This window comes from Tiliqua scincoides, chromosome 3 (assembly GCF_035046505.1).
Source record: "Tiliqua scincoides isolate rTilSci1 chromosome 3, rTilSci1.hap2, whole genome shotgun sequence".
Classification (NCBI taxonomy): domain Eukaryota; kingdom Metazoa; phylum Chordata; class Lepidosauria; order Squamata; family Scincidae; genus Tiliqua; species Tiliqua scincoides.
In genome coordinates, this window is record NC_089823.1 from 33987072 (window position 1) to 34013487 (window position 26416).

At 43.1% G+C, this 26416-nt stretch overlaps 1 protein-coding gene across 1 annotated transcript in view; it reads right to left on the minus strand.

Moving 5' to 3' along the window:
- The window catches only part of GRAMD1C (GRAM domain containing 1C), a 72891-nt gene that overhangs the window by 2257 nt on the left and 44218 nt on the right, over positions 1-26416 (minus strand). Inside the window, exons 8-15 of the mRNA XM_066621259.1 lie at positions 23546-23669; positions 20154-20322; positions 11590-11733; positions 9215-9336; positions 8100-8242; positions 7039-7142; positions 6075-6248; positions 2283-2340 (exon numbers count right to left, since the gene is read on the minus strand). Coding sequence (XP_066477356.1) covers positions 2283-2340; positions 6075-6248; positions 7039-7142; positions 8100-8242; positions 9215-9336; positions 11590-11733; positions 20154-20322; positions 23546-23669 — 1038 coding nt within the window. The remainder of the gene's footprint in view (positions 1-2282; positions 2341-6074; positions 6249-7038; positions 7143-8099; positions 8243-9214; positions 9337-11589; positions 11734-20153; positions 20323-23545; positions 23670-26416) is intronic.

Here is a 26416-nt window from a genome sequence, read left to right on the forward strand (position 1 = left end):
ATGGAGAGATTCTCCCTGCAATTAGAGATGCTGGATGCTAGACAGCCACTCTCCATAAAAAGAGTGGGTAACAGAACGAGGAGCATGTCAGCAATGAGGACTGTACTTGTCACAATATCCTGGAAGAGTTGTAGTATGAGGTGATGACTAGAGCACCACAACTTAACCAGGGAAACCTGGCTTCCAATCTCTGATCAGCTACAAAGCTCACTCGGCCAGGGGTGTCAAACCTGTTCCATACAGTGGTCCCAATATCATTCATGATGCCTGCTGAGGGCTGGAAATGATGTCATTAGACAGGAAGTGATGTCATTAAATAGGTCATAACCAAAAATAACCACTTTTTCTCACTTGGAAACACATTAGCTACAAATAACAGAAGAGAAAATATGCAAATCTTGATCAAATTTCAAGTTATGGAAGAGCCCAATTTTCATGTGGGCTACCTTTTCAGCAGTAAAACCTCAGCACTAAGAGCCTGGGGGCCAGATAAAAAGCTTCTGCGAGCCACATCTGGCCCCCAGGCCTTATGTTTGACACCCCTGCACAAGGCAGTTATAAACTAGTTACAATCTGTCCGTCTAATCTACCTTTCAAGGTTGTAGTCAGGTTAATATAGGATAGCACTCCCTCCCATTATGCCAACCAGACTTCCCTTGGCAAAGGGTGGGATAACATATATAATAGCCAGGATGGTGTAGTGGTGCTGGAATTGGTCTTAGACCCGGAAGATCCAGGTTCAAATCCCTTGTTCAGTCAAGAAGCTTCCTGGGTGACCTTGAGTCAGTCACTATCTCTCAGGCTAACCTAGCTCACAGAGTTGTTGTGAGGACAAAAGGAGGTAAGGAACCATGCACATCACCCTTGGAGGAAGGGTGGTGTAAAAATAACTAAATAAACTAGGTTATGCATGTTGTGTTGTCTCTCTTTGCTAATAGCTGCTTTGAGTTCCCTAGAAAGTAGGAAAGAAAAGCAACACAGAAACATATAAATATGGCATTTGCTCTGGTTTCATGAGTAAAAGTCCTGGGAGGCATCAAATTTGAACAATATTATGCTGCAGTATGTACATATTCGTATTTTGGTGATTATAGATTTAATATAATCAGACATTCTACCAAACATATGGCTGTACTATTAGAACTAGGATGCTAGTATGACAACATGCTGGGAGACAAAATGGAGCCAACAAGAAGGTCTCTAGGCTGAACATTCCCTATATCTGCAGAAAACTGAGAGTCTTTGACCTTCTGTCTCTCCCATCCCCCATCCCCAAAAGCCCAATGGAGACAGAGGGCTATGCATGTATGCTACATTCATGCTGACTTGGGTTGGGTATTAGCCTAATACATGGGTGTCCAAACTTTTTGGCAGGAGGGCCACATCATCTCTCTGACACTATGTCGGGGGCCAGGAAAAAAAAAGAATTTACATTTCAAATTTGAATAAATTTACATAAATTTACATAAATGAATATATTAGAGTTGGAACTTATATGAATGAATGAAGGTCTTGCAATAGCTCAAGGCCTATACAAGGCCTTGCACAAAGCAAAGCTAGCCTTTCCTTTGCTGCCGCTGCTGCATCACAGACGTGAAACAGCAAGTAGCGGAGAGAGCCCTCGTCCCACAGCTCAGGCGAGAGGTCGAACAGTCGTCCTCATGCTGAGATCACTTGCATCAGGCAAGCATGGGTTCCAGCAAATCTCTGGAGGGCCAGAGTCTCATTGGAGACTGGGGGTTCCCTGCGGGCCGGATTCTGAGTCCCTGAGGGCCGCAAGTGGCCCCCGGACCAGGGTTTGGGCACCCCTGGCCTAATACAGGGAGGGGAAAAATTGGGCTTACTCAAAAGATTGTTAAAGCTCTGAGAGAAACTAAGAACATAAGAACAGCCCCACTGGATCAGGCCATAGGCCCATCTAGTCCAGCTTCCTATATCTCACAGCCCTCTCAGTTTGAAAGGAAAAGGCTATTCCTCTCAGTTTGAAAGGATCATGGGGAAGTTATGAACTGACTTTGGAAGATGTGTTTCCTCTAAAGCCAATCCCACCATATTGATCCTACCTACTTTTTCCACAGGTTGCCCCTTGTGCTATGAAAGAGTTTCCTATACATTAAGGTAAAAGAAAGGTGGTGCAAAAGAAACTAGACTTTTTTTCACAATGGCAAAGAAAAATACCAATACAGTACATATGCTGGTGGCCTCCATACTACTAATCTATAGTGCTTATCTTTTTTAACTCTTGCTGCAGAAAGAACATTTAAGTTAAATCAAATACTTACAAGATGCTCATTACCACTATGATGATGATGGTCTTATTGGTAGCATCCCTTTTTGGTCCTGTTGGACATGACAGGTAAAATTATATCTGCATCTCACAAAATTCACATTAATTTCACTTTCTTTTGAAGAATTCTCAGCTCCCTCTTATTGTAGAACAGCCTTGGGTTTCATCTGATTTGAGTGCTTACTGCACATATATACTTTTTAAATGTGAATTCGGTATTTATATAATATAGTAAGAATCTGGGCAACTGCTCTTATTGCACTAAAACAGGAGCTGGAAACCTTCTCTGGCATAGGGGCCAGACATTGGGTTTGTCAGTAGTAAAAACACATGTGCATTCAATACGCATTTGCAAACCACCCAATAAGGCCATAGAGCTGAGAATAAAAGAGATGGGTATAGTAGATGCCTGACACTCACAGGAAGCTTCTGCCCTTGGTCTGCTTCTGCTGCAAGCCTTATAGGAGAGGTTCCCAAACACTCCGGGAGACCTCATAAGTCTTTATGGAATAATAATAATAATAACAGGTATTTATATACCGCCTTTCTTGGTCTTTATTCAAGACTTTATTCAAGGCAGTTTACATAGGCAGGCTTTATTAAATCCCTATTAAATAGGGATTTTTACAATTTCAAAGAAGGTTCTTTCTTTCAAGAATGACTACATTCAAGGTGTTTCATTCCCATCTGGCTTCACATTCTGGCCTCCATCCTCCTGGAAGAGGGGAGGAGGCAGCAACACAATCACCACAATTCTGCTACCAAGGGGGAAAAGGGGTTTTTTTCTTACTGTGGATCATGCCGACCCTCTGGAGGGGTATGGGGAGCCTGCAGACCCCTCTGTTGTGCTCTCTGCACCTCAGAACACTGAAAAAAATGTGCTTCTAACCCACTTCCAGGTTGTGATTATGTGCGTCATGATCACATTTTTTTCAATGTCCTGAGGCATGGGGAACACTGTAGAGGGGTCTGTGGGCTCCCCACACCCCTGGTGGACCAGCACAACCACAGTAAGAAAAAACTAAACCCCTTTTTTCCCTGGTGACAGTACAATCATGGTAGTCACTGCCATTGCCATCACCCCACCGCTTAATGGGGCAAAAACAGGGCTTCTCAGGTCAGGGCATCATAACACCCCAGTTTGAGAATCTCTGCCTTACAGAAGTAGAAATACAAACTTGTATTCTTTCATTTTGGCCCACCACAGGCCAGGTGGATGCATCTTTTTGGGACTATGGGCAGGATAATTTCAATAATCTGGTCCTCAGGCTGTAGGTTGTCTACTCCTACAGGAAATGTTGGCCCAGATCAAAAACGTCAAACTTCCACCACTGCAATGGACTATATAGAATTTTAGTGTGAACTCTTACATTAATCTGAGATCTTTTATAGCTGTGGCATATAGATGGCTCCTGCCACATCTTTATGATTTTTCCACTCCTTTGCTACCTTTGGGCACAACTCCAAATCTGTGGGATAAGCTGCTTTTTTGATTGACTCAAAGGGTTTTACTTTGACATAATTTCTGAATTAATTGTATTCTTGTGCAAGTTTTGTTCACTACAAGTAACTGTACCATTCCATGAGACTGTACCTTTCCAATACCACACAAAAGACAGAGGTGGTGGTGGGGGAAGCTGATAGAGAGCGATATAAAAGTGCTGCTCAATCATCCCAAGGGACACCCTCCCCACTATATCCTCATATGTAGAAATTATGAAAAGTTCACATTAGCTGTGGAAATAGGACCAAGGACACATATTTCAAAGGCAACACAGATCAAAAGTTTCCCAAAACAGACCCAGGCAACACAGCTTCAGGCATTCTAATGACAATAAGTATAAAGTATGTTCTTGACTTAGAGAATGACACCAGCACTGGGTGTGCTCTTCCACCCAATTGCAAACACAGGACCATAAAATGCTGCCGTCACCCGAAAAATGGCCCGAAGTACTGTTTTTGGCATTTCTAAAGCCTCGGAAGGCCTTCTGAGGGCTGGGGAGACCATGGGCTGCTTCCCCGGCTCTTAAAATACCTTCTAAGGCCTCAAAATTGGGCATGTTTGGGGCCCCCAAAAAGAAAAAGAATTCCACCAGGGGGAGGGTTGCAGCAGCGCCCCCTGCAAGTGCTGCCCAGGACATTTGCCCCCCCGATCCCCTCAGATAAGCCAGTGCTTCCACCCATCTACTTAGTTCTTTCTAAATCTCAACAAGTACCATCACAACGCATGATAGTAACAAATCCATATGCCTACTTTATTGCTTCCTTGGCCACCAAGTCAAATTGCCTCCTTGGGGACCCCTCAAACAAAAGTGTTGCCCATCACCACATCTCTTAACCTAGCATTCTGTACTTCAGCTGAGCCTCTACAAATCTTTTTAATATTCAAATTTCCTGTCCTGGCTGAGGAATATGTAGTATGGTTGCAGCATGCACTAAGCTACACACACTCATTTTGAAACTTGGAGCACTGGAGAGGGGCGATTAAGATTCAAGAAAACAACTTAAAAATGACTGAAAGCGTTGTCAGCATTAACCAGTACAGTCATTTGTGACACACTCAACAGTGTTTTTCCTGAATGGAAGCTATGCACTATCAGTTCAGCATTTACTCATTTAAGTTGCTTCACTTAATTCATCTTTCTTGTGCCATATGGTCTTCTCAGTATTCAGCCTTCTAAAGCAGCCGTTGCATGGCAATATGCAAGTCCCAGTCTGGTACAGCTAGCATTCTGAAAGGGCAAATATGCAGCAGCAAGAAGAGCTTAGTTATCCCAGAAATTCAATGTAACCATCATGAGCTTGAAAAAGACTGTTAGCTTGCTAAGCTAACTTCAGAAAAACAACATTTGGATGGTGGGTACAGGAGAGTAGAGAAAAAAATAAGTCAGCCACGTAAATAATGAAATGTACCCAGCAGTTAGTGCAGATATTCAGAAAATGAAACCTAAATGATTTGATTTGCAAATTTCCAGAGATAAAGACTTTGGTCTCCTATCCTATCTGACCAGGAATATGCTGCAAATTTTCCAGTACAGGCCACACAACAGCTACATTAGACTAAGCACAAATACAGTTTAAGTGAATTAAGCTCAGTCAGAAATGTTCCAAAACCTACAAGTACAGTTCTTAGTTCTTTAAAGTAAAAGACATTCCATTTACAAACTGTATGCTTCATACAAACAGGGAATATAACCAACTAGTCTTAATCCAGCCCACAGGTGTACCCATTTGATCCCTGTTGTGTAAATGCAACGTTGGACAGAAATGGCCTAACTGAAAATTATTTCCAGAGCCTGTGTGCATAGCAACTTTCCACAGGCCAAGTTCATGTGGGTGGGAGCATGGGAGGCAAGACCTGTAGAAAAAGAAGGTTCTTCACTCAGTGGTAGAGCATATGCTTTGCATGCAGAAGGTCCCAGATTCTGTTCCTGGCAGCATCTCCAGGTATGGCTGGGAAAGACCCCTGTCTGAAACCTTGAAGAGCTGCTGTCCACCAAGTTAGAGATCATACTGAGCAAGATCTGATCCAATACAAGACAGCTTCATGGAAAAGGCACAACTTTGCACAGGGTTTTGCAAGCCAACAGTAGCATTTCACTTATGCAGACCACACCATGTTTATCCCATGCAAAGCTTGGGATATCCCAGACTGACTCTGTGTGAAGTGCACATGAGCTGAGAATATGTGTGATATTACTTTGGATCTGACACACTTGTACCCCTGAAATTCCTTTGGTTTGGTTAATAGTCAAAACAAAAAAAACCTTCTGCTTATTGTACACACCTACATCACCACGGGAAGTTGAAACTGTGTCCCCAGAAGAGTACTGTGAAGAGCGTTTAGGAAGCATCTCGCCCATATTGCGCTGTAAAGTCCATCTCCTTCTCCTCAGGACAAGTTTTGCTGGATCTTCTATAGGTTTATTTATTGCATACTCCTCCATTAGCAGTTCTGACTCTGTAATTTAAATGAAACACATTTTTTTTTTCTTGGTTCATGTTAAGCCCTAGAAATTTAGAATGTATATACACATTTCATCTTGGCATAGTTTACCATCTTTAGAAGGTAAAGTCTGACTGGAGAAAAAAGTACATGATATATTGCCAACGAAATGTTGCTTTCAAGGAGGCAAATGGAGAGAGAAATCCAGTAAAACAGACTTGTAATTGGGCCAATATGTGATGCTAGCAGTGAGTAATGTCACACTGAAGGCTGAAGTGCCTAAACAAACTATATTTCATGGTGATATATGGTAGTATTTTGGGAGAGGCTAGATACAGTTCTGTTACTGCCCTAATTCCAAGTTACTGCAAAAAGTTGTGCAAGAACAGATGATTAACAACAAAACAACATTCTAATCCCCCTACTGTGGTGTAAATACTGGAGACAAGCCAACCATTAATGACCTTGTTGCATTTAAAAGCTCCATTTTTGAGTTAATAATATCCTGTGGTACTTTTACTAGAAGGATCCCCCCATCATGCTTGTTCAGGAGGTGCATAGGAATAGATTCACCTGCCTGAGAAACTATAAAAGGTCAGGGCACTAATGTGATAAAGAAAATGAACAAACTGCTTCAAACAATATGGGCTCAATATGGTTCTTAGCAATAATTTGGAGGAAAGTGACATTAAAAGGGCCACTTTGACTAGTAAAATATCATAGCCATTCACACACTCTGGATCCAGCAAAAGGAGGAGGACAACCAACACTATTGAATTCTGGTTGTAAAAACACAAACACTTACCAAGTTGCTTAAAATTTTCCTGTATCCCACCCCATGTATTCTTCTCTATTATATTCTTGACAAGTCCCCATGGCTGCTTTTTATATTTCACATCTGAAGAAATCCTACAGCAAAAGAACAACAAAGCTAGCAACAGACTGGAATTCAACATTCAGAGCAGGGGCCTGCCTTTTCACTCAATGGAAAGAGAGCTTTCAGCCTTTGTAATTCAAAGCAACAAGCTGGGTACATGTGCAAAGGCATGGTCACTAAGGTGACACTTTATACACTCAAGCAGGGAAAGCCGGAGGAGGAAACCCACAATGTACTTAGTCACTTAATAGCTCTTTATTGTATGAAGTGCATTAAATGATACCAGTGCACACCCACCAGCTTTAAAAGGATATTATAAATCATACCACCAACTATAACCTGGTTCAGAATTCTATTGAAAAGATCAACAAAACCCCACAGCTCCTGTTTATGTATGTATTCAATATTTGCAAGAAAAAACATAAGTAGTAAATGCTTATTTCTGTCAACAGATCATATTCGAACTACCAAAACAAAGAGAGAAAGATGGCAGTTTTATGACATCTTCAACTCAACCTCATCTTAACAGAAGGAAATCTGTGCAGAAGAACCATACTGTGAGCAGTGGCCGTAGCTGGAGGGGATACAGGGGTAGCAATTTCACTGGGCTACAGGCTACCCGGGGGCAACAGTCTGGCTGCCCGCCCACACAACTGCGCCCCCCACAATTGCAGCTCACGCCTCTTGCAAAAAGTGCTGGAGTAAGGGAAGTGAGCAGCCAGAGACTCCAATTGTTACTTGCACCTCTTGGGGGACGAGCAGGAGTGAGACCAGGGTGGAGGAAGGCAGTGGATTTTTCAATTATTTTTAGACCACAGGTGTGACATCACGCCCAGAAGTGGCATCACTTCCGGGTGTGACATGGGGGCATCATTTTTTATTTTGCCCTGGGCTCCAGGGTGGCTAGCTACACCACCGACTAAGCAGCTAGCTAGCAACTTTTTACCAGCCTTCCATTTTCTTCTCAAATGATAAATGAAATGTCTCACCGGAGTCTGCACTTCTGACTGGACAGGCGGGTGATACAGTAACTAGACACAGTGTAGAAGTAATCATGATACGGCACATCGTGTGTCATCACCTCTGCGTCTATCCGATATGACTGACCCTTGTGGCTCCGCTTATACAGGATCTAGAAACAATCAAGACATTTTAAGCATATACATGTTTTCTTTTCTTCCTATTTTGCATCAAGGGCATCATGCAACATACTTCAATGTTTCCGTTAGCCACAAGTCAGATTCGCGGGCCACCTGTGGGACCCCTCGCTCCATCTGAAAAAAAAATGCAACTTCCAGTTTCTTGAGGGAAACCAGAGGTTTTGTTTTTAATGCCTTATAGCAGAGGTTTTCAAACTGGGACCTGTGAGCCCTGGCCACTTTCCCCTTAAGGGGTGAGGACGGGGGGGGGGGGGAAGGCAGCGATGCAATCCCCAGGAAAGCGACTGCAGAGACTGGGATGTACTCACCAGTCCCTGCAGCAGCCTCCCAGGGGTGCAGGGAGCCCTGCGCGAGGGTCTGCAGGGCTCCCCAGGTCTTGAAAAGTGAAAGTGCAGCGATCGCACTCCACTTCCAGTTTTGTGGAAGTGGAGCATGATCAATGCGCTTTCACTTTTCAAGACCTGGGGAGCCCTGCGCAAGGCTCCCCACACCCCAGGAAGGCTGTTGCAGGGACTGGTGAGTACATCCCAGTCCCTGCAGCCCCTTGAGCGATGTGATCCTAGAGATTGCATCGTTGCCTTCCCCCAAAAAAGAACTTACTGCAGTTCAAACTCTCCCTGAGAGTTTGAAAACCACTGCCTTATAAGGCATTCTGAGGCAAAAGAATGTGCTGGCAATGTTGGTGAAGATGGTGAAGGTTGAGTTGTTGGCTCACACCCTCTCACTCAGACTAGTTTGCCAGAAGACAACATGTTACTAGCCAGGATGTGTGTACATCCTGGCAAGATGGATGAAAAAAATCTTTTCAGTATATCCAATTCAGACAAGTGTTCTGACAGTAAGGTACACCCAAAGTATGCTCTCCCTCTGACAGGAAAACATCTTTTAAAGAACTGGCGATAAGGATATAGTTGCCAAAGGAAAAATTCAGTATAATGCTGTACCTGCTTTTCAGTTGCATTTGTGAATTTTCCAGCAATAAGTGGATTGTTAAGTTCAATGGTGTAAGTCATGGTCCTCAGTTGATTCCCTCCGGCATCTCTGTTCCAAGGGGTTGATACAGAATCTAAATAAATATTATGTGATGAATAAAATTACAAATCTCACTCTTTCTCCCACCCCTTTGTCAAGTATAGTAAAACTTATCTGTGCCGTCCAATGTCATGCTGTGCATTTCCCTACACCAGTGGTACTCAAACTGGTAGGTCGCAACCCACCAGCTCATGTAACGATGACCTGTTCCCTTTAAGGGGCAGGGGGAAAGCAGGGGGAAAGCAGTGAAGCGATCCCCAGGATTGTGCCCCTGGGGGGAAGGGGGGCTATTTTTAAATTAAACATATATGCTCTCAGGGTTCTGATGATGCTGAGGAGCCTGGGTGGACATCCGATCTTGGGGAGAATCTTGAAGAGGCCGTCCCTGCTGACCAGGTCGAAAGCCTTCGTGAGATCTATGAAGGCTATAAGGAGTGGCTGTTCCCTGCATTTCTCCTGCAGTTGTCTAAGGGAGAATACCATATCAGTAGTGGACCTGCTGGCTTGGAATCCGCACTGTGATTCTGGATAAATGCTCTCTGCAAGTACCTGGAGCCTCTTTAGTACAACTTGGGCAAACAGCTTTCCTACAACGCTAAGGAGAGAGATGCCACGGTAGTTGTTGCAGTCACCCCTGTCGCCTTTGTTCTTGTACAGCGTGATGATGTTTGCATCCCTCATGTCTTGAGGTACTCCACCTTCTCTCCAGCAGAGACAAAGGATTTCATGCAGCTCAGTGACGATGATCTCTTTGCAGCACTTTAGGACTTCAGCAGGGATGCTGTCTTTTCCAGGTGCCTTGCCAAAGGCAAGGGAGTCCAAGGCCACGTGATGTTCTTCTAGGGTTGGTTCACTGTCAAGCTCCTCCAGCAAAGGCAGGCATTCAATGTTGTTCAGCGCTTCTTCGGTGACTACATTTTCTCAGGAATATAGCTCAGAGTAGTGCTGCACCCAGCATTCCATCTGCTGCGCCCGATCCTGGATGACCTCGCCTGCGGCAGACTTCAGACGGGCAATTTTCTTCTGTGTTGGACCTAGGGCCTGCTTGATACCGTCATACATCCCCTTGATGTTGCCCGTGTCAGCTGCTATCTGTATCTCGGAACAGAGCTGGAGCCAGTAGTCGTTAGCACATCTCCTGGCAGTCTGCTGGACTTTGCTGCGAGCAGCTTGGAGGACCTGCAGGTTGCGCTCACTGGGACAGGCCTTGTATGCTGCTTGAGCTCTCCTCTTTTCCTCAATGACTGGTGTCAACTCCTCAGAGTGGACTTCAAACCAGTCTGCCGTCTTGTTGGTCTTCTTGCCAAATATGGACAAGGCGTTGTTGTAAACGGCATTCTTGAAATGTTCCCATCTGTTGGATGCGTTTGCATCGACCGGGCCTGGAAGAGATTCCTCAAGCGCTCGTGCAAATTCCTCCACTTTTCTCTGATCCCGGGTCTTGCTCGTATCAATGCGAGGTCTTCCTTCCTTTTTTGTGTGGTACAGTCGCTTTGTTGGTGAGACAAACGGGATGCAGGGGGAGGGGCACGAGAGGGGTTTGTGTGTTTCAGGAAGTTGAATAGGGAGCAGTGGTGAGACAAACGGGATGCGGGGGGAGGGGCATGAGAGGGGTTTGTGGCTATCAGGAAGTTGAAGTACAAAGACATACCCCTGGAATAAAGCTCCCAGGAAGTTTGAAAACCACTGTCCTACACCATCAGCACAAGCCAATCACGCGGTGCAGGAAGTCAGGGAAACATGCAACACTATGATGTCAGAACATGGGTAAGCTTTACTAATAGGTAATGGAGGAAGAGAACTCAACATGGCACACTAGGTAGTAGTTCAGAGTTTGTTGTAATGAGTAGTTTTACCCTAAGAGACTGAAAATAAATGAATAAATTCTTGGGGCTATTGGCAAAATGCACTCTTAAAACACTGTGCTAGTGCAGAAACAGCCTCAGATCAAGTCTCTGCATCTGAAAAAAGTCATACAAGGGGACACAGCCAATTAGAGACAAGCACTCACTTAAACTGTTACAAGAACTAATGAAAAATATTGTATATTCAACTGCCAAAGGCAAACTGGGAAAGGTATTAAACAGGAGCTCAAATAAAACTTCTGAAGTTACTTGTTTTTTTCTTCCCATCTTGCATGACAGTGAATAGATTATTTATTTTTATTTTACTATGTAATCCACTTTGTGAACTACTCTTTTTGAAAAATGGTATATATTCTTAATAGAGCCTTCCCAGAAGAGTATCATATTTTTCAGTGTACATACTTAAAGGAATAATGTTTTACCTCTTATATTTCTAGTACTAAGATATCTCTGCATGAAAAGGGAATTGGTGAAAAGCATTTCAAACATTCTGTCTGCGCTGATGTGGAAAACTCGATTAATGAAGAGTTTTCCAAGGAGATCGCTCTCAGGAACGTTGTCATCAGCTAAGGGGGTGAAAAGAAGGATACAAAGTAGAGGTTAAAGAAAAACTAATTGCCTATAACTTTATGGTATACTATAGCATACGACACATTATAGTCCAAATAAAAATGGGCCTTAATGGGCCTTTTCAGGATCACACATAATACTGAATTGCCCATTTTTACACAGGAAAAATATTTTTCTATACTCAAAGTTAGCATGAACTATTTTCTGCCATACGTATACCACAATACGAAAGAGCAGGAATAAGAGTGAAGCTGGATTTAGTGAAGCCTAATACAGAGCTGCAACTTCATAAACCTATGGAATGGGAAAGATAACATTCTCTATTACCATATTTATTTAGCATGCATTTTTTTAATCCTGCCTACTCCCTTCATGCTCAAAGTGCCTTACAATCAAATAAAACAAAACTATACAATCAAAAACATGTTAAAACCAACAAAATCACAGCAGACAAAACTTGAGAGTTTAAAAACTAAGCCCTCAGCTAGCTCAAGACTCAAGGAGCTGTGCCAAATGCAATCCCTCCTTACTTAGTGATCCTTACCCCTGCTTTTCCCACTCTCTGGATTGGAAAAGGAAAGGGGGAATGGAGCAAAAATAAAGTATGGAGAGGAGAGTTGTGGGCTACAGTTGTATATTTTCTCTTCCTTTTTCAACTACCTCCAATTCTCGTAATGCAGACTGAATCAACAGAGATAAACAAACAATTTACCCCTGCTAATTGGGCAAGAGGCACTTTTTCAAGTGGGTGCTCCTCTTTTTAGCAAGGGGAGAGTAACTGGCCCACCTCACCCCAGCAGTGTCTTTTTTAGTGGCTGTCTGTTGGTGTTCTTTTTGCATCTTTTTAGATTGTGAGCCCTTTTGGGACAGGGAGCCATTATTTGATTTTTCTCTGTAAACCGCTTTGTGAACTTTTAGTTGAAAAGCGGTATATAAATACTGTTGTTAATAATAATAATAATAATGGAGCCTACAATATAAATAAGTACCTAATGTCACCTAAATTAATCTTAGAGCCCAATCCTACCCAGCTTTCCAGCACTGATGCAACAGCGGCAACAGGGCATGCACTGCATCCTGTGGTAGGGGGGAAAAAAAATCACAGATGCCTCTTCAAGGTAAGGGAACATTTGCTCTCTTACCTCAGGGCTGCACTGAAAGGTCTTCATCTTTGCTGAAAGGTTGAATGGGGTTGGGCCCTTAGGGAGACTTGGAATAAAGAGTTGGAACATCCTGTTTTACATAACCTGTTTTACATTACATAGTGGGAAACAGCACTAGTCACTATAACCTTATCATCTATGGATCTTAAACTGTGATGGATTCAGCACAAAAAAAAAAACTTTCTTAGAGTCTATTGGACACCACAACGCCTTTATAACAAGGCTTGCCAAAGAATCTAATTGTTGGCATTGCAGAGACTCTGAAGCATTATTTAGGCATATGTTCCCATCCTGTACAGTGATACTACCCTTTAGGGAGGGGGTTATTTGCTGCATTAATTGTGCATTACAGTAATAGTTATTTGTGGGCACTTAGGTTCTTTTGAATTATTCACTTACTTTGTGGACGATATTTGCAGGACAACGGAACCAGACTCTGTGTCCTTACTGTAGCTAAAAGCCATATTGACATACTGGAAAGATATGTGCCCACGAACTATTCTTCAAAGGACTGAGCACCTTTAATTATCAACACTTGAATCTATGGCTTATAGAAAACAACTGTGTATGGATATATTTTTGGATATTTGGAAGCCTTTTTAGCAGCTTATGCATAGACTGTTTATTACTACATGTGTCATGGATTGAATGTTTACCGAGTATATTATGCATAATACATATGTATTTGTATGTTTATTGAGTATATTGTGTGAGTGTATGTTTTTTCTTCTTCTCCTTTTTCATTTATTTCATTTTATGGTTCTCACTGCTTCTGTTTTGTTATATTACTGTTCACAATAAAGGGGAGGGAGAAAAAAACGTTTTCTCTTCTGCTCAATTCCCCTCTTTCTTTTTCAATCCAGGAAGTGAGAGGAGCAGCAGCAGCAATGGAATTGAGTGGGCAGACAAAGTTGGGTATCCTCCATCAACCCAGTGTGGAAACTGTGGCTGCTGGAGATCTCCTCAAAGTAAGGGGGCATTTGTCCCCTTACCCCGGGTAAAGTTCCAGCAGCTGCAATGGCACTACTCAAAGATGTGCCAGGGACATTGCTGGCACAAATCAAAGTCATCCTGTGTTGGGCTTTAGTGCAGGAAGAAGGATATGCTATGGCAGATCTGATCTGCCCCCTTCCCAGCCCTTCCCCTTCTGCCCTCCCCCACCAGCCAGCAGAGGGCCTACGTGGCCTTACCAGAGGGCCTACCTGACCAAATGATCCTTCACACTGTCACATGTCTTACAGCATATTTGCGACACTGTGTGTGCCCATCCCACCAGCAGTAGCCAGTTTAGGATTGGGCCATTAATTCCCAAAAGACTAGAAGAGAAGGGCAAAGAAGCTGGACTTAATGTATTCCTGTGGGGAAGAAAGAAGCAGATTCTTCCTTCTGTCCCTGATGCTGAAAAACGGAATGCAGAATTTATACAATAGCATCTGTCTGATAATGACTGCTGAAATGCTAATGCTGCACAGTGAAATTAGATGACACTGTATTATCTATATTATTCTGTTCTGAATTCTAACAATAGATAAGGACTGTAACTTCTCAAAATATCCAGGTACGGTAATTACAGGCAAATGTTGACCTACATAATTGATGGAAATGGATATGATGTACAATGTACAAATTCACTCTCATACTCGCTATACCAGAACTATTGCTTTACTGAAACTCACTACAAAGAATCACAACAAAAGTAGATGTTTTCTTGCAGCACTTGCAAGTTTAGAGTGTTCAACATGTATCAAATGTGTGTGCATGCATATACACAGCTAAGTAAATTATTATCTTTATCAAATTCAAGTTTGGTTCAAGAAGAACTTCTATGTATTTCAGTGACCCTGGAAGTAGAATCCAGCAGGCCAGAATACAGCTTCAGGCCACCTGAGCCTGCACTCTCCCTCCCACCTTGCTCCTCCGAGCTCCAGTATTGACCTCCAATGTAGACATCTTAGTTCACTAAAATAACAGAACTGCAGCTTGTCTGAATGCACAGGAGATGGTTTAACTATAGATAACAAGCCAAGACATAAAACAAGAATCAAATTTGTTTCACATTCTGGTATGTGAGCTATAGTTAAACCATTGCCCTTGGTTTGGTCAAGTCACAATTTAAAAATGTATAAGGGTGTTGACAGTGTGTGAACTGAAGTAGTAAGGAAAGAAGGAAACGTGTAAGCTGAGAAAACTTCAAGTGGCATTCGCAACCAAAACAACATACAATTTGTTTGGTCATCTGAACCAGTCCAATGAATCTCTGTGCAGATCCTTTGCACTTACACACCCATGTGGTCACTTCTCAGTAGGCACATATGTAGGAAAGAAGCAGGATTACCCACTTGACACGGTTTACCATATTGCGGCAGTGGCATTCCCGTTCTTTACAAGTTCCAAATCCAAGCTTGGGATGAGCATTTCAGAGCTTCCTTTAAACTCTTTGCCACATTTCCTTTTGCTCTTTGAGAGCTAGCTTATGCAACCTTCAAGACACATCATAGCTACAGAAGACTCAAAGCCACTTCCAGTCACTCCAGCCACACACATCTGCCTCCATATGCAGGATCAAGCTTTTGGCACACCAATGTAAATGTCACATTTTGAACATTTGCAGTGACTGCCAAACACTAGAATGCACATAGCACTTTAGCACATAGCATGCAAGATTAGCTCTTCTTCAGTTAATTTTTCTGGTGATTTTCAGCACCAGAAAATCAATTCAGTCAAGGATTTTATCTGATGGTCATGTGGCCCTGAATGGAGCCAGTTTCCCAGGTGGTCAAGATAAGAAAGTTCCTCAGTAACATTATGGGAAGGCCTTTACAATGCAAGAAAGACAGAATGAAAGGAAACAAAGTTGTCATGTTTCTTTTTAGGATTTTAAAGAGCCAGAGACTAGAAAACAAATCAGCCATACTGTGTCTAGAATAGAGGAATGGCTGTAAAAAAGAATTCATACTAAAAATCAAGTGGGTGCCACATAGATTAGAATATATCTTGATTTTTGCCCTGCGATTATGTATTCTTAAGATTTACAAAAATGAGTACAAAAAAGTGGATGGGTCTTTTAAAGGAATCTTGTCTACTTGGAAACAAATGTTTTATTTCAAAATAGATTTCTATTCCAAAGCCACTGCCAAGTGATGAGTATACCTTCTATATCAATTTGCAAGATCCAATATCAAATAAAGCATTTTTGCCAAACTCATTTCTTAATGTCAATATAAACAAGCAATATAGTAAGTCAGATTATAGCAACTGAAGGATGGTGTTAGGTGCAGCTAGACGGGCAGAACTCCTTTTCAAATCAAATTAACTTGTAGAAAATAATTCAAAATTTTCAAGAAAATTATTTCCTTGGCATATGCATTCATCAGGCACCCCTATTAACCCATGTATGAGCAGTAAAACAGAGTGGGAAGAGAAGAGTGGGTCCAGTCTCTCCAGAGTGCATGGAGGCTGCTTAAAACAACAGTAATAGAGGCCCAGCAGAGGTGTATACCGCAAAGAAAGAAGGGTTCCACTAAATCCAGGAGAGTGCCCGCATGGCTAACCAGCCAAGTTAGAGAGGCTGTGAAGGGCAAGGAAGCTTCCTTCCGTAAATGGAAGTCTTGCCCTAATGAAGAGAATAAAAAGGAACATAAACTGTGGCAAAAGAAATGTAAGAAGGTGATAGGGGAGGCCAAGCGAGACTATGAGGAACGCATGGCCAGCAACATTAAGGGGAATAATAAAAGCTTCTTCAAATATGTTAGAAGCAGGAAACCCGCCAGAGAAGCGGTTGGCCCTCTGGATGGTGAGGGAGGGAAAGGGGAGATAAAAGGAGACTTAGAGATGGCAGAGAAATTAAATGAGTTCTTTGCATCTGTCTTCACGGCAGAAGACCTCGGGCAGATACCGCTACCCGAACGGCCCCTCCTAACCGAGGAGTTAAGTCAGATAGAGGTTAAAAGAGAAGATGTTTCAGACCTCATTGATAAATTAAAGATCAATAAGTCACTGGGCCCTGATGGCATACACCCAAGGGTTATTAAGGAATTGAAGAATGAAGTTGCAGATCTCTTGACTAAAATATGCAACTTGTCCCTCAAAACGGCCACAGTGCCAGAAGATTGGAGGATAGCAAATGTCACACTGATCTTTAAAAAGGGAAAGAGGGGGACCCAGGAAACTATAGGCCGGTCAGCCTAACATCCATACCGGGTAAGATGGTGGAATGCCTCATCAAAGATAGGATCTCAAAACACATAGACGAACAGGCCTTGCTGAGGGAGAGTCAGCATGGCTTCTGTAAGGGTAAGTCTTGCCTCACAAACCTTATAGAATTCTTTGAAAAGGTCAACAGGCATGTGGATGCGGGAGAACCCGTGGACATTATATATCTGGACTTTCAGAAGGCGTTTGACACGGTCCCTCACCAAAGGCTACTGAAAAAACTCCACAGTCAGGGAATTAGAGGACAGGTCCTCTCATGGATTGAGAACTGGTTGGAGGCCAGGAAGCAGAGAGTGGGTGTCAATGGGCAATTTTCACAATGGAGAGAGGTGAAAAGCGGTGTGCCCCAAGGATCTGTCCTGGGACCGGTGCTTTTCAACCTCTTCATAAATGACCTGGAGACAGGGTTGAGCAGTGAAGTGGCTAAGTTTGCAGACGACACCAAACTTTTCCGAGTGGTAAAGACCAGAAGTAATTGTGAGGAGCTCCAGAAGGATCTCTCCAGACTGGCAGAATGGGCAGCAAAATGGCAGATGCGCTTCAATGTCAGTAAGTGTAAAGTCATGCACATTGGGGCAAAAAATCAAAACTTTAGATATAGGCTGATGGGTTCTGAGCTGTCTGTGACAGATCAGGAGAGAGATCTTGGGGTGGTGGTGGACAGGTCGATGAAAGTGTCAACCCAATGTGCGGTGGCAGTGAAGAAGGCCAATTCTATGCTTGGGATCATTAGGAAGGGTATTGAGAACAAAACGGTTAGTATTATAATGCCGTTGTACAAATCGATGGTAAGGCCACACCTGGAGTATTGTGTCCAGTTCTGGTCGCCGCATCTCAAAAAAGACATAGTGGAAATGGAAAAGGTGCAAAAGAGAGCGACTAAGATGATTACGGGGCTGGGGCACCTTCCTTATGAGGAAAGGCTACGGCGTTTGGGCCTCTTCAGCCTAGAAAAGAGACGCTTGAGGGGGGACATGATTGAGACATACAAAATTATGCAGGGGATGGACAGAATGGATAGGGAGATGCTCTTTACACTCTCACATAATACCAGAACCAGGGGACATCCACTAAAATTGAGTGTTGGGCGGGTTAGGACAGACAAAAGAAAATATTTCTTTACTCAGCGCGTGGTCGGTCTGTGGAACTCCTTGCCACAGGATGTGGTGCTGGCGTCTAGCCTAGACGCCTTTAAAAGGGGATTGGATGAGTTTCTGGAGGAAAAATCCATTATGGGGTACAAGCCATGATGTGTATGCGCAACCTCCTGATTTTAGGAATGGGTTAAGTCAGAATGCCAAATGTAGGGGAGAGCACCAGGATGAGGTCTCTTGTTATCTGGTGTGCTCCCTGGGGCATTTGGTGGGCCGCTGTGAGATACAGGAAGCTGGACTAGATGGGCCTATGGCCTGATCCAGTGGGGCTGTTCTTATGTTCTTAAGAGCTAGGAAGAAAAGGCTGGGTGTTGTGCCCAGTTGACTTTGCACCCCTTTTTCTGCATCCCACCACCAGTACAAGGGACAAAAGTGGGCCAAGGCAAGGGAAGAGCAGAACCGAGTCAGAATTCAATGCTTGGCCAGAGCCCCCTGCACCAGCATAACATTACACCAACAGGTAGCACACTGAAAGTCCTGTGGGGAGTCCCCAGGAGCCACATCTTTGAGCCCTGTGGGGGCAGCACCGCCATGCCTGCCACACTGCTGCTGTCACCTCAGTCTGCCCTCCAGAACTGTTCCGGGGCAGGCAAATCCCATACTGCATCTGTGGACACTGAAAGCTTTTTGAGGCCTCCAGAGTGCCCTTAAACAGTATGTCTGGTTTTCATCGGAAAACTGGAAGTACTGTTTAACAGCTCTCCAAAAGCCCCAGAAGACTTTTGGAGTGCCCAGGAACATCGTGCAAAGCTCTGTTTGGAGCTAGGTAAGTATCCTCGGGGGAACGGGGACAGCAGGTTGCAGTCCTGTGACCCGGGGCAGCACAGGGGCCAGGTCCACAACTGAGGTAGCATACTGTATATATAAAACTCTCGTGAGAATCTGTGGAACAGCTCCAGATGACCATTTGTTCCTCTTACACAGACACCAACGTAAGTGTGTGTTGTGGTATACCATTTATATACAAATAGCAAGGAACTGGGCACAGACATGGTGGAATGTGAAACCTATTAGTTCTACATGATTCAGATCTCTTCTTAACCAGTGGACTACAGAGTTGGCAAAATCCCGCAAGGAGAACAGTAATCCTTCCTTTCCTATTTCTATCTTTTTACTGGAAAAAGGGATGCATGATTGTTGCCGCGGGCTGTGTTTCAACTACAAGAACATTACCCCTGCTAATTGGGTAAGTGGCACTTTTTCAAGTGGGTGCTCCTTTTTTTAGCAGGGGGAGAGTAACTGGCCCACTTCACCCCAGCACTGTCTGTTCTAGTGGCTGTCTGCTGGTATTCTTTTGCATCTTTTTAGATTGTGAGCCCTTTTGGGACAGGGAGCCATTTAGTTATTTGATTTTTCTCTGTAAACCGCTTTGTGAATTTTTAGTTGAAAAGCGGTATATAAATACTGTTAATAATAATAATAATAATAATTTAAATCCCTGGTGGCTTGGAGCAGCAGCTAATTGCCATTTGTTTGTTTGATGGATTCTAGCAGAAATCGTATTATGAGTTGTTCCTGGGACTTGGCTTGTGCACCATAAGTGGGAGAGGTTCATATCATCCTCCAGTGTGCCTGCCATCACTCTGGATTGATTGGTGCCTTCCATGCGTGGCTAATACGGAGAAGATTGTCAGCAAACATCTTCATAATTGCTGAATGGTTGTAGAATTGTCAGAGGCTGTTATAAAAATTAGCATAGCAATAGTTTCTAATACAATTCTTATACTTTCTATAAAAGTGTTGCAAATGCATAGTATTATACACCACTATGTTAGACCGGCACCAATGACTAATACCAGCTGCCAACACAGTTAGGCCATAAGACTGGACTATTGATTTACACATCCCTGTTAAGGGATTTGTATTTATTAAATGGAAACTATTTACCTTCTCGATCACTTTCTGAGGCACTGCTCTTCTCTGGAGGAAAACTCTTATTTAGATCCAGTGGCTGCAATGAAAATTTGTGTTGCGCTACATCAGAGGACTTTCTTTCAGCAGGCAGAGAACTTCTCCTGCCCTGTTTTTCACAGCAACATTGCTCTGGCTCAGCCCCCTAGAGAGAGACACAAGCAGTTATAACATTAATTGTGCCCCTTATCATCATGCTGATTTTACAAAGAAATGTGGCTCAGAAAGAAGCATGACAATTCACAGTCCCAGGCTTCTTGGTTCCCTTCCACTGTGAGAGAGAACTGCTCCATCTTGTGAAAAAGAACAGCTTCCAAAAATGACAGCGACAACTCTTGAATAAATCAGTACTGCCATATGTTGCCCGTAACAGATTCTATAAAACACCTGTTTCCAGATTTATAGGTGCCAATCAACAAACACCGCTATTGTGCAATTTTTATAAAGAGCTGATATAATATGTCAGGTGACACAATGAATAATGAGCCAGGAAGTTCCAAGTTCAAACCTGGAACTCATAAATGAACACCCAGGAAGAACTGAACTTAGTCCCTCACCTATCTAACAGGGGGACAAAGTTATTGACCTATATTGTTTTAATGTGATGACTGCACTGAGCATCTCATTATTAGAATGGAAAAGGAGGCTATTCATTTGTAAAATAAATATTGATTGCAAGGAATACCGAGATATCTACAAGTGTTTCAACTTTGTGACATAAAAAGCTACAGGTGGAGCCTATTTATCCGCATTAGTTCCGTTTAGTGACAGGTTGAGATTAACAAAAAACCTGTTTTTTGTGCTAAATTCCATAGAGTTACACAAATACACTGCAGCCTGACACTTGGGGCTGGAAGGAAACTAAGGCAGCTGTTATCAATCCCCTCCCCTTCACTCCTTCACCTCCCCCTTTCACAGGTTTTAAGAGTCCAGTCCTATTCGTTTCTACTCAGAAGTAAGCCCCATTATAGTCAAAGGAGCTTACTCCCAGGAAAGTGTGGAGAGAATTGTAGCCTAAATCTCATGCTTTGCTTGCTGGGAAGGCTTGCTTGTGTCCGTGACTGCCTGCACCATCTGGGGGGGGGGGAATTCAGCAAACATTCCCTGGGTTTTTTAAAGCAATCCCCTCTGTTGCTACCGCACTTGGCCCTGCGTGCATGCGTGTGTGTGTGCGAGAGAGAGAGAGAGAGAGAGAGAGAGAGAGAAGGCATTCGACAAGGTCCCTCAACAAAGGCTGCTGAAAAAACTCCACAGTCAGGGAATGAGAGGACAGGTCCACTCATGGATTGAGAACTGGTTGAAGGCCAGGAAACAGAGTGGGTGTCAATGGGCAATTTTCACAATGGAGAGAAGTGAAAAGTGGTGTGCCCCAAGGATCTGTCCTGGGACCTTTTCAACCTCTTCATAAATGACCTGGAGACAGGGTTGAGCAGTGGGGTTGCAAAGTTTGCAGACAACACCAAACTTTTCCGAGTGGTGAAGACCAGAAGTGATTGTGAGGAGCTCCAGAAGGATCTCTCCAGACTGGCAGAATGGGCAGCAAAATGGCAGATGCACTTCAATGTCAGTAAGTGTAAGGTCATGCACATTGGGGCAAAAAATCAAAATTTCACATATAGGCTGATGGGTTCTGAGCTGTCTGTGACAGATCAGGAGAGAGATCTTGGGGTGGTGGTGGACAGGTCGATAAAAGTGTCAACCCAATGTGCGGCGGCAGTGAAGAAGGCCAATTCTATGCTTGGGATCATTAGGAAGGGTATTGAGAACAAAACGGTTAGTATTATAATGCCGTTGTACAAATCTATGGTAAGGCCACACCTGGAGTATTGTGTCCAGTTCTGGTCGCCGCATCTCAAAAAAGACATAGTGGAAATGGAAAAGGTGCAAGAGAGAGAGACTAAGATGATTACGGGGCTGGGGCACATTCCTTATGAGAAAAGGCTACGGAGTTTGGGCCTCTTCAGCCTAGAAAAGAGACGCCTGAGGGGGGACATGATTGAGACATACAAAATTATGCAGGGGATGGACAGAGTGGATAGGGAGATGCTCTTTACACTCTCACATAACACCAGAACCAGGGGACATCCACTAAAATTGAGTGTTGGGCGGGTTAGGACAGACAAAAGAAAATATTTCTTTACTCAGCGTGTGGTTGGTCTGTGGAACTCCTTGCCACAGGATGTGGTGATGGCGTCTAGCCTAGACGCCTTTAAAAGGGGATTGGACAAGTTTCTGGAAGAAAAATCCATTACAGGGTACAAGCCATGATGTTATGCGCAACCTCCTGATTTTAGAAATGTGTTATGTCAGAATGCCAGATGCAATGGAGGGCACCAGGATGAGGTCTCTTTTTATCTGGTGTGCTCCCTGGCTCTTTTTATTTGGTGGGCTGCTGTGAGATACAGGAAGCTGGACTAGATGGGCCTATGGCCTGATCCAGTGGCGCTGTTCTTATGAGAGAGCGCTCCACCTTGCTGCACATGTTCTTGCTACAGAGGTTTTCTGCCCCCCCTTCCCCTCTTCAGCCTCAGGGGCTCCAAGAGTGTTACTGTTCCTTCGCAAGGGGAACCTCTTCCATGGCTTCAGGCCTATTTCCCTGCCTGGTCGAGCCTGAGCCTTTCTGCAGTGTTTTGGGCTGCCTGGAAATGGATCGATATGCCAGCACAGGGCAAAGGAGGCAAAGATGCGTGTAACTTTCAGTTTCCCCCACCTCATTCGAATTGAGACAAATCTGCAGATAAAAAAATCTGTGGATAAATAGGCTGCACCTGTACATAAATATCACTTATTGCAACAATCACTGAAGTAAAGTTGTCACTTTCATATTTGGTTTAGCACTGGAGCTTTGGGAATTCTAAAATTAAAACCAGGCACTGAACAGAATGTTGATGTATTTTTAAAATACCAAGAGATCTTCAGATATATAGTAATGAAATGGCAGTAGTTTCCATGCCAAGAAAGAAAGCAGGGAACATTGAATTGAAAGAAGACGGGGGCATTACAAATCCTAACTGAACTAACACTTTGAACTGTTAAGCAAATATTGGGATTTCAGATCATTTATAAGGAAATTATAGTTAAGCATTAAACACCTCAAATGAGATGATGAATAGGAAAATCTCAGCTCATCCAAAAACGCAGTGCTTTCTAGCAAGTTGCAATCAGTCTCAGCTCATCCAACATGGAAAGTATGGATTATCTTACAGTATCAGTCAATGATAACGAAATAAGAGTTTTAAAAACACTTTTGGGAATTAAAAAAATATAAAAGAGGCTTCATAATTTTGACAATAAAAATTCATGCATTCAATTACAGCATAAGCTGGGAATTCAACATTAAGAGCAGAAAAGACTTCTTCGCAGCTTACTTCAGTCAGTATGCTTCCATTAAGAGACTCTGTTTCAAATATCTGAGCTGTGGGTTCTCGAGTTACACCAACTGTTCTAGATGGCTTTTCATCCTTCTCCAGAGATTCATCACAAAGGCTAGATCTGTCGAACGCAAACAGCAGTTTTTTCAGGCATTGTTAATAGTTTAGCATTTTAGATTTTAAAGCACTGAGTGCAATATTTTAGCAACATACTATAGCTAATCTACAGTAATGCCTCTCATAAGCAGCCTCCTTTAGTGCCATTTAGTTACAGTACTCGTAATTCCAGATTGATTGACAGCCATTGCAGACAATGGGAGCAAAGTGCATACCAAGTAGGGCGGGGCCAATCATCTCCCATTTACTGCAATGGAGACTCCTTTAGCACTGTTTTGCACAGCACTCAGCTTCAGAGGAACAGATCCCTGCCATTACAGATATTGTGGTACTTGCAAACAATTTCTTCTCATCTCTGAGAGAAATACTGACTTTCCAAAAATTTGTCAAAGGATATTAAAACCTGGCTTCCTCTTAAAGATGAAGAAAATACTGTTTAGCAGATTAAGTAAGAAATGGATTTGCTTACCTGTTTGTTTTCTGACCATCTCCTGTGGAGACTGAACAGAAGGAGGCACTATGGCTTGGACAAAAACCAATGGGCCTACTGTCCTATGCCCAAGCACAACTATATCTTAAATGCATATGCCCTCTCACTCAGCCCCCTGCTTAACATTAAGGAAGTTAGGGGGGAAAGCAGATAATTCAACCCCTCTATGGCAGGATGTGCAACAGAGACAATCCAGGAAATAGATTTCCTTCTTCACATTTCTGTGAAGCCCCTCATTTGAGTAACTGATTAGGTGCCTTCAATGGAGGAAGGTGAAGAGGATTCTCATCCCAGACTGGCTTTGAAGTAGTAATTGAGCCACTTCAGCATTTGATCAGATCTGCATTTTCACCATGTAATACTCCCAAAAAGTCAATTCCAATAACCAGGGAGCTTCTTTTCATTCTTCTATTCTGGGCATGCCATTTCTCACAGAGGATTTTGGAAGGGACTCACGTTCAAGTTTTGTAGCACAAATTGTATGATCTACTTCAAGCATCTCTGGGGAAACCAAGTAGCCAAACTACTGAGATGGGAGCACCATTATAAACTTAGCCTTGCCCCCTCTGATTTTTTTTTCCCCCCTGAGGAGCCCTGTTTGTTCCAGGAGGAAAGTAGTAATGTTCTCCTTCCATGCATGGTTAATATAGAGGAGAGTGTCAGCAACCATCTTTATGATTGGTTGTGGAATTACCAGACAACAAGAGAGAGTGTGGAGTCCTTGTCATTTGTTGACTTGGTTAAAAATACAGAAAAACAAAATTTTTAAAAAAGGTGAACTATTTATGCTCAAGTCCTCCTAAAAGCAGACTGTGGACACCAACCTCATTGCTTCCTGAAATTTTTATTAAGGATGGTGTCACAAGAAAATCAGTGAAACATCACAGGTTGCCATGAACAAGAAAGGTCTCACCACCAATTCATACAATACCAAAAATAGATTCAAATGAAGTATCTAAGGCCATGTTGGCAGGTAAAGGTTCACAAGTCTCTTCTATAACTTCTTCAACAGCAAATAAAGAAAATATTGAGCTGAAATTGCAATGAGGCAAACCTTCACACATAGGAATCATCCTCAGTTCTTGAGGTGAAGCAGAAAGGCTCCAAAGTGATAAAAGCTCCACTATTAATAAAATCTCTCTCACATATAGGCAATCTGAGAATGGTTGGTCAGGGAGAAGGTGTCACTATGGTCTGTAGGGATTCCATTTCCTCTCAGGGCTTCCTGTCTAGTCAGGCATTAGTTCTTAGAGCTTGTACCCATTGTTGCACTCTAGGGACAGAGTAAGGAATCTGGTAGTGAACCAACTATCCTGTTCTGTGACTGAGCTGAGAGTGGTAGTCTTACAGCTGATGTTGAAGATCTCCAGGACGATTGTTCTGGGGGATCTAATCAATGCTGAGGCTGCCTTATTTGGTGTGGTTTATGACTTCTTGGCCAACAGGAGCCTGTCCAAACTTGTCTTCAGCCTAACATACATGGCATGTCACACCCTGAACTTGACTGTTCACATCTTCACACCTGAATAGTGGCCTGGGGGTGAAGTTCTTGTTGACTCCCTTGTCATGATAGGAGTACTCCCTGACAGGATTTAGACTTACAGTAACCATCCTTTTTCTGCAGACGAGATATGCAAATTCAGACAGAAGCTGATGAATCTTGAAGGATTCCTAGGTGCCCCTGGGAAGTCTCCTGATGCACATCTGGTGCTCTTAGCAAAGTCCTGGACACATTATGGAATTCAGAAGTGATCTGGCCCATCGATAAAACTGCCCCTCTGCACCCTCTCCTACTGAATAGAGATCCCTGAAGTATGCTGGCAGATGACAAACTATATACGACTACACACTAGGTACATTTAGAACTTACTCTATGGTCAGGGAGAAGCACATTTAGAACTTACTCTATGGCAGTGATGGTAGCAAAGAAGGAATCTCAGTGCTATCCAGAAGATCTCCATCAACTTAGTGCTATCCAGTGAAGTTATTTTTTCAATAATCAAAGGACTATTTAAAAGTTCCCAGGCTATCTTAGGCCTGTACCAGACATGCAATTGTTCTATGGCAAAACAAATCCATGAGCGACATCAGTAAAATCACTCCATGTGGGATTTGCAATCATGCTTTGACCAAATTCTGGGGTTTCTTGGGGCAAAAACCATGCTAGTTGCTTCTCCAATGCTGCCATTAACAGACTTAGGGCACAATCCTAGCCCCTTATATCAGTGCTTTCCAGCACTGACATAAGGGCAATGCAGCTC